At 43.0% G+C, this 19,338-nt stretch overlaps 1 protein-coding gene across 1 annotated transcript; it reads left to right on the top strand.

The window, feature by feature from the left end:
• The first annotated feature begins 331 nt into the window (after positions 1-331).
• On the top strand, positions 332-15,671 carry LOC143145084 (very long chain fatty acid elongase AAEL008004). The gene is made up of 4 exons (XM_076308118.1): positions 332-488; positions 11,307-11,558; positions 11,963-12,206; positions 13,160-15,671. Exons 2-4 carry the CDS (start codon positions 11,307-11,309, stop codon positions 13,654-13,656), a joined length of 993 nt encoding a protein of 330 aa, XP_076164233.1. The 5' UTR covers positions 332-488; the 3' UTR covers positions 13,657-15,671.
• The last annotated feature ends 3,667 nt before the right edge of the window (positions 15,672-19,338 follow it).

The following is a 19,338-nucleotide window of genomic DNA, read 5'->3' as shown; positions in this document are numbered from 1 at the left end:
CGTCCGAGATACCGAACGCGCGTAACGAATAAAGCGTGTCGCGTTGATCCTCCTCGAGGAGTGGACCGTTAATCGTTGTTTACAGGTGGTGGCGATTTGCCGGTCACCGATCGAATGCAGCATCGAACGCGGCCGCTAAACCCGCGAACGACCCTTGGACGATCGAGAACGATCGACAGAGATCGGAGGAGTAACAATTAGTTCCGACGGAGGTTGGTGGGGTCCGATGTTGTGCCCCACGACACCGTCGAGCAACGTACAGGTACAGGTGTCACGGGCTTATGCCGATATAAACCACGGTTTTCATGCTGGGCCTTCAGTTTCCTCGAAGGTGGTCAAGCCCGAAGGTGCTCTCTTCGGCGTTGGATACTCGGACCGATTTCTGGCGTAGTAGTGATCGCGCGATTGCGTCTACACAGGATTGATTACGATTTCGAAAACGATCTTCCACGTTTACGCAGAATAGAGGATTTCCCATTGATATCACGGTGAGTAGACCAATCGCGCAACGAAACACGACGAACCCGAGATTTTCTGTCCTATTCTTCTGCCCTTTTTCACGATTCGGATTCTACGCTTATTCCGTGCTACCGTCGACCAAACAACGATATCGTCGAATGAAATAAACTAGAAGAAAATTAATTCGAAGACGTAACCTTCGCGGTTTGGGCACCGAGGGGGGAAAGAGGTTCCGGTCGAAGGTCGAAAGCGGAATAATTGACGGTGCCAAACCCGTAATCTCCCTACGTTGTTCGTTTCAACGGACAATTTTACAATCGGCCGTAACAATTTCTCGAAGAAATCCCCGGATAGATATATCCGCGCGTGTGTATCTGTATTGTACCTAATTTCGAAGCGATTACGAACGTTTCTATTCCATTCAACGACGACTAATTAGTGGATTTACGAAACGATCAAAGTACAAGTGTGCAACACGACCGGTAGCGCATAATAATATTTACGCGGTGTGCAGGGAATGATAATATAAAATAAATCGTTTTCCGTTCCGATTTAAAATAATTATTGCCCAAGTGAAACTGTGTCGATCATCGCCGTAATTGGTGTACAGTTTGCCTTTTTAACTCGGGATCCTGCTGTTTACCAACGAGGAATAATATTCGTGAATCGATTCGTTCGGTTAAACGGTGTTTCAAGTAAAGAGACGTTTTTTAATATAATTTATACGAACGCGCGATAACCTTTCGGTTATAAACAATTATATTTAAAAGAAACCAACGTGTACACGTTATTCGAAAAAAAACAAGAATATAAAATAAAATAAAATATACGAGACCGGTGTCGGAGATTACACGGTAATAAATACTTACAAGATAGGAAGTGATTGATTTTTTTTTTAAATATTTCGAATGAATTAACGGAGCAACGAAAGAAGTGAATATTAGCATAATTTCACAATCTGGTAACAGGATTGGTATAAGAGAAGCTTAGGAAAGAAGTGTGTGCAATATTGTAGAGTGAGCGTTAAAACAAATTGATTCCAACATTGCTGCACAATTGACGAGACAATTAACGAGACAATGAATGATTTTAAGCAAGAGTGTAGCATCGGTTCTTGGAATTAGAGGAATAAACGGATTCAAAATGTTTCGCAACTAATCGAATGGTTTATCGGGCATTTAAGTTTGACGGAAATGCGCAATTATTGATTGCAAAATCGTTGAGAAAACAACAAATGTAGCATAATTTAGTATAAAATAGTAGTACCGATTCGAACTACGGCGAATGATTTAATAGTATATTTGCACGTACTACTTGTCATACGATAAATCAATGTAATGGAAACATAATGCAAGTCATGTGCCTTTCTAAGCGTTTATCAATTACATTATCTCGAATAATGAATAACCAATTGGTATAACAACGCGTTTGAAACTATTCCTTTGATCGTAATATTCTCGGGGGCAATTCTGGTCAAACGTTACGCGTTCAGGTATAAAACTTGCCGCTTTTCAAGCCGGGCCGTACACCGCGCGAAGAAATAGATACGCTTGCCAAATTTAGTCGGGACATGTGACTTCCAAAAAAGAATTAGCACGATCGTGTTTGAGTTCTTTTATTTGGTATTCCATTCGGGCGAGCAAAGACACGTAATCGTGGTTACATTTGCCTCGATATTTCGACCACTGGTAATCGAGATCGATCGTGATAAAGGGGATCGTCCAACGGAAAGGGCTTGCAATCGAATTGTGCACCTGGAACGAACGAGTGTTCGATTTAACCTCGATTCGAAAATTGTGAAAAAAAAATAACGCGTCAATTACAGTGTAATAATTACTCGAGTGTGTTCACCGCTTTGTAAGGCCAAGAAGAAACGAGGTTCGGCAGACAAAGAACTCTCGCACTTCAGAAGGTAATATTTGTCGCGAGTAACGATAATTACTGTTCGCGCGCTGATTACAATTAGCGGTAAAAGCGACAAAATTGTTGTCGTAATGGAGATAGTCTCCCGGAGAATCGTAAATCGTTATAATTACGGTCGTCGTCCGTCTCACGAGTGAAAATTCTCGATTGAGAATCCTGGCTCATTCGCGATTTTTTCAGTCGATCGAAATAATCGTAACTTTCGATTTTCCATAATGGAATATCCAGTGCAATAGAAAATTATTCGAGAAATATTTTCGCACCGTGCCTCTACGATCGTTGTTAAATAACTGCAAGCGACAATTCGATATCTGCCAATTGGTTGTTGTGCCAATGTGGTTTACAGTGTCTCGTCTTACGCAATTAAGAAAACAATTCGACGTTATTCCCGATGCATTCTCGAACCGTACACACCGATGTAAACAAAGTCTGATTTTTTTTCGCACTACGAGCGTTTTGCTCGAAGTATCTCGATGTGTTTCAAGGGGGAAGGGAGGTCGAGGACCATTCCCCTCGTTAAGGGGAACGTGGTAGCGTACGTATGTAGAATGTGTACACAGTCGAGTAATTTTTGCTTAGTTGCAGACCTTGGAAAGGCTGACCGAAACGAGTGATCGAATACCACGTGCAACACTTGTTAGGACCGATCTTTCTTTCTGTACAATAATACGCGCTGTGTCGCGCGACCGATATAAAAAAAAAAAAAAATCCTTGCAACGTGGAATCTCCAATCCTAAACGTACTTGCAACCATCCACGCAACCATCGTTTTCTCTCTGACGCAGTTGCCAAACTTGCGTTTTACTTTTCTCCGTGAGAAAGCAGTTCGAGGTTACATTTTCCTACGCTCTTGCAGCCAGAGTCTCTTGAAATTTACCGAACGTTCTCATAAAAAAGAAACACAGCTCATATTTTTTACCGTTCCCGCGAATCTCCATAATTCCCTCCTCGAAAGCCACGGGACCGAATCTTTTTCTTCCCCGTGACGCAAGTTCCAAAAATTTGCGTTTCATTTTTCTGCGAACTGTTTAAATAGTTCGCGGTCGTGTTTTCCAAGCATTCGTTCACCGAAAGAGTCCACGAGGTTTGCACAACCTTCCCGCTAGAAACACAATGCCACCGTTGGTCGAAAAAATCTTCGCGAGTCTTCGTTAATTTCTCGTAAGGAGCGAAAAAAAAAAAAAAATCAACACGAATCGAGGAATTACGTTGATCCAAAGGGGCGAAGTTACCGCAACGTTACCGGAAACTTAATTTCTTATAAAAAATTGAACAGATCCTCGGTTCGACGTATCCAATTTAAATACAAAGGCACTTGATAAAAATACTCGTCCCGGAAAACAATTTTTAAGAAACAACTACCTTATTCTCCGACCTGTAAAAGTGTCGTAACCCCTTAACACCTCTGTCACCATTGAAATCCGAGTCTTCGTTAATTTCTCGTAACAAACATAAAAAAAACCGACACGAATCGAGGAATTACGCTGCTCCAAAGGGGCGAAGTTACCGCAACGTTACCGGAAATTTGAATTTCTTATAAAAAATTGAACAAATCCTCGGTTCGACGTATCCAATTTAAATACAAAGACACTTGACAAAAATATCCGTCTCCGAAAATAATTTTTAAGAAACAACTACCTTGTTCTCCGACCCGTGGAAGTGTCGTAACCCCTTAACACCTCTGTCACCATTGAAATCCGCCGAGTCTCCGTCGTGACGTAATTCTCGAGTGAAGAAGAAAAAAAAAAAAAAAGAAAAAAAAAAGAAAAGGAAGAAGAATCGCTCCACGCGCGTACGTTTGTTCGATCGCGAGATCAAAGTACAGGTTCTCCTGTCCGAGGTGGTATCGATCGTTCACCGCGTGTCGGGCACGCGCAGCCTGGCCCCGAATTTGGCAAGCGACTCGCAACGACGTTGCTCGCGTGCCTCGTAATAAAGGTGCGGTTTACTTTCGTTAGAAGATAAACATACCAGAAGGATGCACCTGACCGGGCAGCAAATGGCCGCTTAAGAAGGGAATCGTCGGCCGAGAGCAGCGATTTCAATTGCATCACGCGACGCTGGCTAGCTGGCTCAGCCTTGCGCGTGTCCGCGACTTTACATTGCAAATCTATTTCCTAAGCTGCCTATTTCGCGCGCGTGTCGCTGGTTATTGTTCGTTTCTCGAACGATTTCAATGCGCGCTTTACACGCTTCGAGGAAATAGGATAATAAAAACGACGATATAGGACGAGACGCGAGTCGTTTCTTTACGACGGACCTTGATGCCGAGCGCGCCAAACGAAACGAATCTCAAACGGTTTATCGAAACCTCCAACGAACAGATTTCTTCTCTTTCAGCGCGATCGAAACCAGACGCGTAACGTGTCTAACAACCGGTTACGATCTTGTGAATTTTTCTTTGTGTCGAAGTGGAATTGGTGATATATTGGAATACTCTACGCGCGACTCGCAAGATGAAAGAAAGTGTTACTTGGCTAGGCACGAGGAGGATCGAAACGAATTCGGCGGTTGAAAAAGTTCCACGATCGAGGATCTTGCGTAGGAAGATGGAAGAGTATTTTTACATTCGCGTAGAAGTTCGATTATATAGATCGGTATAAATTATCGGTTTACCTCGTGGATGAATTGGAGAACTGCGCGATAATTGAAAGAAGACGAGAAATCGTTGATAGAATTGTAATGTTAATGGTATAGAAAAGTGCATAATAGAAGATGCGAGTAATAAGAAAGAAGAAGGAAGAAGCTGCAGACAATTTTACAGCGAAGAGTCCGCCTCCGAGCGATAAAAATTGACAACGTTTGGGTTTTCTACCCAACGATTAAACGAACCGAAAAGTTTCACATTTTAATCAACGTTTTATTTCTCCTATTCTTTTTCAAATTTCGAATCAAATTCATAAACTTTTAGAATTATACGCACAACGCGATAGTGAGTCAATACCTCGCAAACTGTCGACAATTTTAAGTATCGAATAAATACAAATTGAAACGAGTTCCGCGATCGTTTTCAATTCTTAATTCTCGTTTTGGCTCCGCTTCTTTTCGTCATTGCTCTTCTCGCTCTTTATTTTCTTTCTTTTTATTACGTTGTCCCTCGAGTACATTCTGATCATCGAGAAACGAAAAATTCCAAACTCCTCGTTGGTAAATCAGATTCGTGGAAAATGTCCACCCGGAAGAAATTGATAAACAAGTCTCGCGAGCGCTCCGTACGGAGTTCATAAACTCCCAAGGTGGTCGCCACGCGTGCCCAAGACTGTAACGTACACTGTTACGGTGTACAAATCAGTCGAAGTCGAAGATCGAAATAGAAGATACTTAAAACGATAAGGTGACGGTGAGTTGGCACGGTCCGCTAAAGCAGAAGACGCTAATAGGAGAGACCGATAATGATCGCGAGTTTCTGTAAACACTGTTTCGTGGAACAGTTTCCTCGTTGAACTTTGAGCCTATCGACGCTCCTTTGTTAATCGCGTTGCTTTACGATCACCTCTTCCGGATAGTAGTTTTTTTTTTCTTTCCTTTTTTTTTTTTTTATCGTACAGTTAACACCATTTGGTCGTTTCTTTTGCACGGAATTGCGAAAAAAAGGAGGTCCTCGTTCCGTTACTAGTTTCTAAAGACCACTCGAGTTTAAATTAGTCGAACGGCCCGACCGGTCGATTTGTAAAATACCGGATAATAACGGGACGATCAGGTTTCGAGAGTTTACGCTAATTCGAGCGCCCGCTACTTTCGATGAGCAAAATCGGGGCGAGTGATCGTCAGTGCCATAAATTTTCACCGGACGGTGGACGCATCGGCGGAAAAACAATGCCGAGGTAAGAGTGCGTGAACGCGTCGAAGCTTCTAACGACGTTAAATCACGATTCCCAGGCTGCACCCGAACGATTGCGAAACGGAGAATAAAACGCAGCGCAGTTTCGGATCGATATTAAATCGCAAATGCCGAAGCTGATCGATAAATTTCTATTCCGGTCAGCGGCGGCCGGTACTGGAACGGACGAGCGGACTTGCAAAATGAAATCGCAATTGTGAGCCACGGTGAACGCTTGTGAAACAAAGAACGAGCACTGCCGTGGTCTCGAGCTACGTTCAGCCAAAGAGCTCGGTTCGAGTGGTCGAAAAATTTTTATTCCGGTCAGCGGCGACAAGTTATGCCCCCTCGTCGGTCGGAGGAGGGTAAACAGGATTGTAAAATGAAATCGTAAATTTCAGATACATTGAACGATCGTGAAACGCAACAACAACACCGCGACGTTCGATGCATATGTAGGTATTCGTTTGTTTCTTAAACGAGGAGTCTCGTTCATTCGTATCGAGGCGTTAAGATGCGCGGAAAGTTTATTGCAACCGTGCGTGTATCTTCGAAAAGGGTCAGAAACGGAAGAAGAGCGTCGTTACGATTTTTCGTTCTTTACTCTTTTACTCTTGAGAATTGGCAGTTTCGAAGTTATCTCAATTTCAAGTTTGCTAGAACGTTTCGACTATCGGCTAACTTAGACGGTAATAGTTCAGGATACTATTTTCTGTCTTCATCGTTTTAACGACGTTAACTTATAATCGAAGTAATCTTCCGTACCAACGATTTTCAGGTACAACGTCCCGATACTTTATCGACGCAAATACCAAAGAATTTTCGATCCGACGGTATCATTGTTACGTTTAAAAGAACGATGTAATTGCACTTTTGGATCGTATCGATGCGTAAGAGCGTACGAATGGCACGTACGGAACACGCAGTGTCGATAACCATTTAATATCGACTCACGATAGTCTCTTCCATCGCCGACAGTCCTGATGATACAGCACGTTCCAATTACGTGGCTCACCCTAGATAGCGGTTGCAAAAGTGCGCGGAGATTGCAAAGAAATCAACAGCCACGGCCGTGTTTGCTTTAATATGTAACCTAGAATGGTTGCTGGCGTTTACCATTGTCGGAGCAACTGGTTCTACGAGGACGACCAAAGAATGCAGTAGGTTGACGTAAATACCTCGTAAGGATATTAAAGGGTATGCGACTCGTTGGTAAGCACGGACCGTCCACTCGCCGAGTTTATAACGTCCAATAACAAACGAAACACCGGCGATATCTCGGCTCCGTTCAAGTGCACGCGTGATAAAGCGAGCTAAGAATCGACAAGTAGTACGATTACGCAGCCAATCGGATACGGGGTGTGGCAAAACACGGAAATTCGTGTTTAATACGCGACAACATCGAACGGAATCGAAAACTGGTTTCGTTTTTCTACAAATAATGTTTCCCAGAATGTGTCGTTAAGTTTACGCACACATCGAATAGGTGGATCTTCGACGAATGTGACATTGCGTTACGATGTTGCGTAGTTTCGAGAGCCGTGCAGCCTATGTATTTTAGTTGCAAACGTTTTCCTCCTCGTTGCAGTTATTCTCTACCGATTACGATTCGTTCGACGGAATTTCAATCTTGCGAAACGATTCGTATCGAAAATCGTTCTCGATCGTCCGAAATTACGTTACCGGTCCGTACTGGTATCCAGTGTTTTAACATTCCTACCAGATAGTTAATTTTATGCGCGTATCTGGCAATTCTAGGGGTTCGGAAGCAACATCGAGGGCACAAAGTGTGCGTTTGACGAACTAAAAATCGCGGATGTTTCTCGTACGTGATAAAAATAATGAATCCCATTGTAACGATGCGTTACGAATATGTAAAATACGTTGGTGATTTACGGCTATTCGTCGGGTAAAAAATAATACGGAAGCATCGATCTCCGTGGCGGGCAAGGAATTTTCATTCGTAGACGATGAAGAGTCGCGGAGGAGAAAACCGGGTTACAGGATCCAATGGTCGAGGATCGGTCGGGACCCTGAGCCGCAATTTTTACACCATGAGAACGGGTTCCTCCTTGCCAGCGATGGGACCGATTCGCGTACGTTTACATCGGTACTCGACGTAAGTCTATGTTCGAGTGCTTCGCGTATTCGGTACGCGTATAAAAATTTCTCATATATCGAAACAAAACGTTCATCGTCCTCTTCGAGAGGCCCTTTCGTATCATTTTTTGACAAATACGTACACATTTGTAAGGAATCCTCGATAGACGTCCATACCGTAGAAATCGAAGGTTGCATCGAGAAAAAGAAAGAAAATTTAACTCGAGCAGTGAAAGTACTTTGTGCAACGATCGATGTACGGTGTTCGATTGGTAAAAGTAATTACTCGAAATTGTATCTGCTTTCACTGCTCGTCTCGTACGAGTTAGATTTTAGGGAGGACGGAAACTTAACGATAATTTCGCGGTATTTGATACGAATTTTAATAATTTTTCAAAGCATCGGATGGATATCGATTCTGGTCTCTTCGTATTTCGTATTTCGTTGGTATCGATTCGGTATTCGTTCCCATCGCTAGCTGTCGGCCAGCGCGGTGTTCGGTGAGGTCAGTCTTCTCCCTTCCAACCCTAGTCGCGCTGCACCAGCTGCGGATCGAGTTGCGAAATCGGCGCTCGTAACGAGCTTGTATCGTTTCTAGACAGTTTTTCGAGGCGCCGCCTCGTCCGCTCGTAATTTCTTCAATTTCGCAACAAGCACCGAAAAATGTCCGCTCGCGGACTTTCGTGGCAGACCTATGCTTCCACGGACCGAGAAACAAGAAACGCTAATCGGTCGATCGTTAGCCGCGAAAAGTGTAACCGACCGATCGGCGAACAGTCGATCGACCTATCCGTGTACACTTACCGTGTAGAATTACCGAGCCGAAAATCCTGCGCTTCGGAGGTATTCTATTACTCTTCGAGGATCGATACGCAACCTTAATCGCAACCTGCGTCTCGATTTCGAACGAATCGATCCCGATCGCTGACAATGAAAGAACAAAGAGGTCCACGAACGGAAATAGAATTGCTACGATCGAACGTTGTTTTCGCGATTCGAGATCGGGACAGCGTACAAGTAACTTTAATAAAAATAAAAACAACGTTACATCAATGTCGCATGATAATACATGGTAACACAAGGAAATTGGATTGGTAACTAATCGTGCATAAAATTGAATCCTCGATGATAATTACCGTTCGAAGAATAACAAGCGCCGATAAGAAGTTGTTCAATACTCTCCTATGTATTATACGTAAAAACTATTTTAACGTATAACTACATTTATGCATAATTCTGCATAATTTTTCAACAATCTTACGGAATCGACATATGTCCAACTACTTGTTTCATCAGCGAAACAACTTTGAATCGATTTGTTTGAACGTGCCGACGAGCACATTTTCAATTCAACGTATGCAACGAACACTGTTTTTCCCCGATAACCGCTAGCCGTTTTGTACGAAAGAGAAGGGAACGGAGAAAACGCGCGTTCAAATCTTTAAAATCAACGAAACGGTTCGGTCCGACGTAAATCACGGACTAACTAACATCTTACGAGTAATTTGCATCGACAATCATTGCCGTTTCAAGGCTGGGAAACTTTTTTTCTTTTTTTCTCTTTTTTTTGTAACCGAGCATTATGTGCGTTTCGTTCTAAACATCGCTAAAATTGAAAGTATAATCGCGTGTTTGTTCTTCGAATTACATCCGTCTGGCTCCGCAACGAGTCGATCTCGTCTTCGGATACACCGCGGTTTCATAACTTTTTACGTCAGCGGGTTTAGTCTCCTTTTACGTTGAATTCGTAATTGGCGTCGCCCTTTTCATCTGACGCGCAAACCATGTCACGATTCTTTTGGCCCGACGTTTAATCCCGATTTAAAGTCGATTCGCGGAACTCGTGGCTGACGCGTTTGGGAAATTTGAAGGATCGAGGCACCGAATCGAGGATAGAAAAATTGAAAATTCTAAATAAAATTCATTTTATGGTCAACCTTTACGAAAATAAATATAAACGAAGAACATACCACGATAAATTCACCGATCTCCCGATAGAATTATACATTTCGTAGATTACTGTTCGATGGTGCATAATATCGACACGTTGACCGTATTTCCGTCAAACGATGGTATACCAAATCTGGTAACAACGTGTTTCGTCGATCAACCCTTTGCACCATACAATTATCTCCGTACAGCTCGGAAATGAACCGAAAGAATTTTATATCTTGAGATATTTTATATAGATGAGATATTGGTTCTCGCGATATTTTCGCGTGTTGTCAACGAGAAGTTGTCACGTGTGGCGCGTAACGCGCGAAATGGTCCACGCGTGTCTACGAGATCGACAATCCGTGACACCGTGTGACGCATGTGCGTATCAATTACACCGTACTGTATAATATTCGGTGATCGCGTTTTTACGAGACTCGAGTGTGGAGATACAAGCAACAGGTGAATTTCTAAGCTCGTTCGATTCGCTGGTGTTCCCTCCCTCGTTCGAGAATAACTGATAGTCGGCGAAAGGACAAAAGTTTGCCAGTCTCGGCTCGCATCGCGAGCACGCGACGACTCATAGATCCTCGATCGATCATCGATCGATCATCGATCAATCATCGATCGAACGCGGATTTCGCTTCCCTCCTTGGATCGTGGCTCTGTAACGCTCGAGAAATCCTCTCGTCGAGCGATTTATCGGTTCAACGTACGACCGATAATTCGAATTCAATGTAATAAGTATCGTGACTCAGGGTCTTCCGAAGTAGAAAGCGCGAAAAAGAACAGTGGCTCGACAACGTCACCGACAAACGTACATCTCGTAGCCACCGATCGTTATCCTCTTAATGAATAATTAATTGTTCGAAGAAACGAATTCCAATTGAAACGAAACGTAACCAATTTCGTAAGCCCAGTGTTCGCCAAAGTAGGAATTCAACGCGACAAAATTTGATTACCTGGACGTGGTTCGAAACAGTTCGACGATCTATGAAAATGCTCGACATTACCAGTCCGACTGGTAAGTAAAGTTCATTAAGCGAAGAAAACTTTCTATTGAATTTCAGATGGCGCAGATTGTGCAAGGCCTGTACGATGGCTACCGAGACTTAATGGACAACAAAAGCGACCCGAGGGTGAACGATTGGGCCATGATGAGCAGCCCGTTACCCACCTTGGTCATATGTCTCACCTACGTTTACTTCGTCAAAGTACTCGGCCCTAAACTGATGGAGAACCGCAAACCCTTCAATCTGAGAAAAACCATGATCTATTACAATCTGTTTCAAGTGATATTCTCCACGTGGTTGTTCCGCGAGGTAAGTCGCAAGTCGCAAGTCGCAAGTCGCGGAGAGGATCGTTAACCCATCGATTAGCGATTCGTTTGCGAATGATGTCAATGTTTCGGTCAATAAGCGTTCAAGTGCAACGTTCGAGTCGGCGCAACGCTACGTGGATATTCAAATAAGCGTTCGCGCCTCGTACAAATATTTTCGTCGAATTGGTCAAAGTGTCCAAAACGGAGGTAAATTCGGCGAAAATTCAGTGTGCTGACCGGGAAAACGTTTCTTCGATGTCTGTTTGACGATCGACGCGTTGAAAGATTACGGACAAGCGAGATCAACGATGGGTCTAGTCGGCGTATAAGTTTCGCGTCCGAAAAAGAAACGAAATAAACGCGATTCGAGATTTCACCTTGTTCTTTGGTCTCTGTTCGTGGCAGTCCTTGGTCTCCGGATGGGGAGGTCACTATTCGTTTCGTTGCCAACCAGTGGACTACTCGAGTAACCCGTTGGCAATGCGAATGGCACACGGCTGTTGGTGGTACTACTTCTCGAAATTCACCGAGTTCATGGACACGATCTTCTTTGTCTTGAGGAAGAAGAACGATCACATCACGACTCTCCACGTGATTCACCACGGATGCATGCCTATGTCCGTCTGGTTCGGTGTCAAGTTCACTCCCGGTAAGCGACTTGCTTTCGATCGCGGATCCTATCCAACCTTTTTTTCGAAATATTGCGCGTTGTCGCGCTCGTGAAAGCGTCTTCCTGGTTTATGGTAATAGATCGTGACGAAAAATTTATTCCATCGATGCAGAGGAATGACGATCACCTTCGAATATCATCGACGTAACGCCGCGTGTCTCGACACGTGTTCTTGATAACCCTGACTGTTGAAAATGACGAAACGCCCAAGCGCCGAAGATCGCTGAACAGTTCCTAGTTTTTTTTTTTTCTTTTCATTATGCATATTATTCCTCGATCGGTCGTAATTTTCGAGATACGCACTATCTCGCGCAAAACTTTCTATTCGAATTTTTCGAGACGACCTACTTTCGTACGCGGATCGCAAGCTACGATCAATTGCTACGTAAACGACACGAATTGAAAAGCTCGATTCGCGATGAAAAAATTGATCGACAATCTAGAACTCGTTTGCCTACGGATTTCGTGGTTAAAATTCATTTCGTTAACAACCGTGTTTCTCACGCGCAGCGAGAAACACTCGAGGCGTTTCTCCGTTTCAATATCCAACCGAGAAGATATTAAAAATCGTTCACGAAGCACCGATAGTTTCTCTTTATAAATTGCTTCGTGGGTTCGTATCGGGGCACGAAGAGAAAAATACATTAGCGTCTCGCGCTGTTCGAGAATCGATCGCCAAGTATCGATACGCGAAACACGAGTAGAGAAACTTTTCTCGGAACCGATCGAACTCGAACGAGCCCCTGGAAAAGTCGGAGAAAACCCAAACGACGCGGTAGACGATTCACCATCGCGAATCCGGGTACAAATTTCACGAACATCCGAGTACAATTGGGCAAAGGATCGAATCTACGCTCCAGATGTGAGAACGTGTCTCGAACGACGACCATACGCACGTAAAACGTAATCGTAATCACGATCTCTGCTTTCAGGCGGTCACAGCACGTTCTTCGGTCTTCTGAACACGTTCGTGCACATCGTGATGTACTCGTATTACCTGCTGTCCGCCCTGGGCCCGAAAATACAACCGTACCTCTGGTGGAAGAAGTACCTGACGTCACTGCAGATGGTCCAGTTCATCCTGGTGATGGTTCACGCGTTCCAGCTCCTCTTCATCGACTGCAACTACCCTAAAGCGTTCGTCTGGTGGATCGGGCTTCACGCTATCATGTTTTACTTCTTGTTCCGGGAATTCTACTTCGAAGCGTACAAGAAGAGAACGTCCGTGGCGTTGAAGAAGAAACTGGAGGACAGTAACAGGGAAAAAGAACGAAACGAGTCCGCGGTGCAGAACGACGCGACGGAGAACAACGGAGCGATCTACGCGAACCAGTACAAAATGGCGACCGGTTACATATCGGACAGTGGGCTACGGAACCGTGTGTTCATCGACAATCGATGCTTCAAAGAACAAGACACGAATCCGTGAACACCGTTCCTCGCGCGGAAACGACGATCGTGGCTAGGCGTTCTCTGGCTCCGTTCGCTGATCGCGAATCCGTGACGTCCGTCGGCTGGATTCTCTACAAACAATCTAAGTACGTTATCGAGAATATTTCGACAACGATATCCGAACGCAAGCAATTCACATCGGTCGGCTCGTTCGTCCATTGTTATTCTGCACGCAGGATATGTGCGTATGAAATTACTATTTTCACGCTTTCTGCGCGTGTGTGTGTGCGTATACGTGTTTGCCTGGATGATCCAGCGTAGTTATGTATGTACAAATGTATGCACGAGATAGGCTAAGAAAGAAACAACGTAGCGAGAACGATACGCCGCTACCTCTGTATCCGGTGTGTGTCCAGTTCAGGCGTTTTCGGACAAATCCACGATATTTGGCGATTTACCACTGTGTCTCCATCGATGGCTTTCTTGTTCAGTGAACAGAATACGAGCAACCCGGTTCGCTGTATTTCGTATACTAGGACGCGTTCAATTTTACCGATAGGGCAGTAAGTACCGCTCGAAATACCGTAGATCAGGGATCGACGATCTTCTTACGAGCAGGGACCGATAATAGTGTCGATGAACGAATGATGAAACGATGGTAGCGACAACGAAGCATCTGCTCGTGCAACTGCTACCTCAATGAGTCCTTGTTCAAATATAATAACCTTGTACAGATTTCTTTTAAAACAAGCAACAGACTTCTAGATGCTCCTGCATTTTACATACTTTTCTTCGTAACTGTTTTAAATATTTCAATATTTGTCAACTTATGAACATTCATTTATGCGTGTTTCCGTGCAGTAAATTGGCACAATGTATTAAAATCTTACGGTTTTATCTCAAGCTTGAAATAAACGTTTGAATTATCTTTTCGTTAGGGACTGCTTGCTGTAGGGTTGCCACATCCGGTTGTAGACTCGACACCGAATAATCTCGAGTACGAAAAGTACGACCACCGTGAGGATCTGCTTTCGATTGAATGCGAAAGAAAACAGAATTGTTCTTTGTCTCGAGCAAGCTGAGAGTTTCGTTCTTAGAACATATCTAAAGGACCAGGCTCTCTGACTTCGTGTCTCGTATTCGTATAGAAAGAAATTTTTGACAAATATTGGAATCGTTCCTTCTAGAAAACGGTAAACTAAACACGAAACAAAATGGCCCGGCTTTGATACAAAAGTCATCGATGTTTCACGGACACCTAGTCGCCAGCCACCGAGCCTCTCGTCCGAAATCAGCCTAACTAACGTCGAATTAATGACCGGAGGGTTGCCAAATTTTCTTCTTAAGTATCTTCGTACGAGCATCGCAAACTTGTACAGTAGAGATAGTCTTTTTTTTTTCTGGTCCCCAGCAACGACGACGTTGAATCTCTGAACGCATAGCGAGTTTCTACGAATCTTGTCGCTGCCTAGCGGCATTCCCACTATTCAAATTGCTCAACGATCTCCTTCAGGTCGTAAGCTCGCTACGCGTAGACGTTCACCCCTATTATCTCGCGATTCGCGTTGAATCGTAACCGCTCAAATTTTCAACCCGATCGTCTCGTCGCGAGTCGGATTCGCGAGTATAAATTAAGCTTAAGGTTAAGAGATTCGTAGACAGCGGTTATTCAGCCAGATGAATGGGTCCATGCTTTTCGAAAGACGTAGCTTTCATCGAGTTACGCGTACAGCGTTGTTAACAATACGATCGAGCGATTAATCGTTAACGCGCGCGAATCGTTGTAATTGTGCCGCGTTTCGATTTTAATCGATTACTCGAGACGAGAATCATTCCGTAACTTGCGAAACATGCCACGAAACTGTTACAATCTGGCTGTTGGCGTACTTTGTTAACTTTGTTGCATCGATTTGGAAAGCGTAGACCCAATGTGATGAAAGCTACACCTTCGATACGTAGAATAAGTAATTTTGTATAATACGGACAACTCGTTGAAGACAAATGATGTATTTATTTTATGACGATTAAATTGTACCGTTTGTAACGAACGAATTTTTCACGTGTTTTAACGCTAACCACCTGTTCTCTACCTTAAATAAAAATTCTAAAAAGTATTTCGTATGTAGGAATTACGTAATGTTTACGGATACGTACGAAACGAATTGGAAAGTTATGGATAAAGTCCAAAATCGAAAACAGGTTAAGAAATTAAAAATGAAATTATCTGTATTCGATGTAATATCTAGCTAAGGAATCATACAAATTCATAGAACAATAAACATATACAAACAGTAAACAATTCAGTTAAATATGTTAGCATAAATTACTTTCGTGAGGTGTAACACCTGAGTGGTTAAGGAGTGACAAACAATTTTATAGCAATGCAAAAATAACATTGTTTACAAAGATTTTCCAAATACCATTTACTCTCAAGTTCTACGTGTAATATCTTTTCTAAAGGACGAGTTTATAGAAAAAGCATCGAAGTTACGTTCATGTTCTTATGTTTCATCGAAATGTTTATGTTGCGAGAGTACATTTATTCTTGTATCTCACGAAACTATTCTAATCTGACTTTCCATGCTTTAAAACTTTAAGGCACACGTTTCCACTTCGAATCTCGATCAAAATTAATTTCTATACGCAAATCAATTATTTATAATGCACGAATACGATGCATAGTGTAACATTAATGGTCAGCATATGCGTAAATGTTAATAACAATCGCGTAGGTGAACAAACATTCTCGGAAACTGTTCGCCTTCAAGGATTCCGCAATATCTTGACGTTTGTTTATCATAATTATTAACAACCACCGTAGGACCATACTATAAACAATTATTAACAATGTCCTGCTACAAATAATAGCTCAAAACATCAATTTGTCGAAATATTCGGTTGAATCGAACAGAAACAATCGAAGTAGGGGAAAGTCACCTTCCGCGAGGGTATAAAGACACCCGCCGGTTTTCGAAAATTTCATTTTACAGGGAGCCTCCGAGGTGGACGGATCTCTCGATTTTAGGTACCTGGACCCTCCACGGACCACCATGGACACTGATTGACCCCTTGGTAACCGGTACTGACCGCTGAAAGGCGGTGGTCAGTACTGGCGACCAGTCCCTATTTTTTTTTATTTTCAGTTTTTTTTTCATTTAATTTACTTGTTCCTATACACCTGTATTTACTCACCAATTTTAATTTCAACTTGTTTTTCCATGTTTATTTTCTTTCTTAATGCATAACTGTATGTATCCCTTAACCCACATACACTGTATTCATTTTTTGATCGTGTCTCGACTTAATATGTATCGTAAATTTAATTTGGCCACCTTAGCTAAGTACATCGGAAAACGAAGACTCAAGAGGGCTCCTTCGTCTCAGCCATGGCTGGATCTTTATTTCTAAGTATAGTCTAAGTTAGTTTTAAGGCCACAATGTACGAACATCTGTACTCTGCCGAGCAATTATCGAATCTTTAGCTTATTTTTGCTCGCTTCCTCGTTTCATAGTCCGGCCACCTCTGCTTATTGCATAAGCAAGTGACCGGCCGTGTAGGTGGTCCGAACGGTCAGTCGTCGTCTCTTCCGGTGTGTGCGCTTCTCGGGAGATTTGAAGTGAACACAGGGGCAGGTATCCATGCCGGTCCCTGTGGAAGCCTCCAGGATAGGACCCTCTCTTCGTAAAGCTTCAACAGTCGGGTCCACGGTCTGCGTGCGCTGACACGGAGTTGAGAGAAACGGGGCACTCCTCCTCCGAGGAGGAGTGGAGGCGTCGCGCATTTCCCTCGACAATCGGGCCCAACGAGGGGAAACGGGACTGACCTAGTAGGATCGACTGCACGGTTCGCGTCGCGTCTTTCCCAATTTTGCCTCATTTTCTCCATAATGTAATTGCTCGGCAGGACTAAACCAGGAGATAAAAGGAACTTTGATTCCTTCGATCTCCTTGGTTTGGTAACTTCGTTTGTATTGCGCGTCGAGGGAGATCGATGGAACTTCGAATCCATCTATCTCCCTCTGGGTCTCCGCTCGCAGCAACCTCCACGCGGTGAGACCTGGTAATCGGTATTACTCGCGATGAGAAAGTCTTCGTCGCGAGTAATGCCGAGCTAATCGGCTGCGAATTTAGAATAGTTTCGTGAGATATAAGAATAAATGTACTCTCGCAACATAAACATTTCGATGAAACGTAAGAACGTGAACGTAACTTCGATGCTTTTTCTATAAGTTCGTCCCTTAGAAAAGATATAACAAGTAGAACTTGAGAATAAATGGTATTTGGAAAATGTTAGTAACCTGTTAAAGGATCTATAACTTAGAAAATATTCTTAGTTTCGTGATATTACAATATTCTATGTTCTTTCTGTAGGTATGTATAAAACTTGTTATTACAATGGTCAATGGAATTAATAAATATAGTAAAATCCCAAATTACCTATGAATCGGTTTACCTTCTTTTCCTACTTTTACCGACTTCGCTGATTCAATTGAATATAGTTTCGGGAATCACACGTTTTGAACCTAGAGGTCGCTAGAAATCCACTGATATTCTACGAAGTCGGTATTTCAGATTGTGCGATAACTGAATTATCTACGTTCTGTCTCGTATCTCACACTAACTCTCGTAAGATGTTGTCTATTCGGTATCTCGTCTTCAATCCGTTTAATTACGTAAGAATATTCAGAGTCGATCATTCAGAGAATCTTGTTACCGAAAGAGCAACGCACACGCAAATGGAGGGAATTTTAAATACGAATATACCCAATCGAAATGCTTTCCTTTGCATTTTTCTTAAACACAAAAAACTACTCAATTATATGCTTAATAATAGTGTGCGTAGCTTTCTAGATTTATTATATCGTATGTTTCACTTCATTTTTGACGTGCTCGAAGTGCACAACATTCACATTCTTTATTACACCTTACTCAAAAAAACAAGTCTATATTACGTATTTGCAATACGTATTCTACCAAATGAAAATCGGAACTTACTTATTGCTCTTCGACAAGTCCGTAGAACTACATTCAAAATGTTTTAAACTATACATAAAAGAATAATCGATAGATGCAATCTTCGTATTGCGTTGACAACTGGAAAACATAGTCGCTCAGTGACACGCGAGATTAAAGCGTCTTTAAAGATTATACAAGAGGTATTATATATGGGTCGTGACTATTAATAATATCCGCTGCTTTCCTTCCAATCGATTATTTCGATAATTGTACAAATCTGTACATTTGCGGGAAGTATTCGTCTTATTTTCCGTTGAAACGCAGAGGTTGTCCGCTATGTGGTCAATTAACGCTAATTCGGTTGGTTCGTTCGAAAATCATTAAGAGCGCCACGCGCGACATTCCCGGGTCCGTAATAGAGACGATCTAGTCGTGGGTCCCGAGAACGAGCGAGCAAAGCCGTACTAATTTTCATCGGTGAAAGTGGCGAACGGTGAAAGTCGTGAGCCACGCGACATAAAGGAGGCTTCGGATAAACTGCATATAGCTCGCTAATGCATGCGCTATACATGCTAATGTATTACGACAGATAGATCATGCGTTTGGCCGTCGGTTACGATACGCCGCGCTTCGGCTGCGCGAAACGTGAATTCGTAATCAAGGGTCAGACGGAATTGGACATCATTAGCGAATCGCTTTGGCTCGCGCAACGTCAAAATATACGTTGAACGCTTGACGACAAGTTCCGTCCTTTGGAAAGAAT

The sequence above is a fragment of the Ptiloglossa arizonensis genome, chromosome 3 (assembly GCF_051014685.1).
Source record: "Ptiloglossa arizonensis isolate GNS036 chromosome 3, iyPtiAriz1_principal, whole genome shotgun sequence".
NCBI classification, from domain to species: domain Eukaryota; kingdom Metazoa; phylum Arthropoda; class Insecta; order Hymenoptera; family Colletidae; genus Ptiloglossa; species Ptiloglossa arizonensis.
Note: the sequence above shows the minus strand (reverse complement) of the source record. Positions and strands in the feature narration are given on the sequence as shown.

Coding starts and splice junctions, on each gene's coding strand:
- LOC143145084 (XM_076308118.1), top strand. CDS start 11,307: ATGGCGCAGATTGTGCAAGGCCTGTACGATGGCTACCGAGACTTAATG. Junction 11,559..11,962: donor CCACGTGGTTGTTCCGCGAG/GTAAGTCGCAAG, acceptor TGTTCGTGGCAG/TCCTTGGTCTCCGGATGGGG. Junction 12,207..13,159: donor CGGTGTCAAGTTCACTCCCG/GTAAGCGACTTG, acceptor CTCTGCTTTCAG/GCGGTCACAGCACGTTCTTC.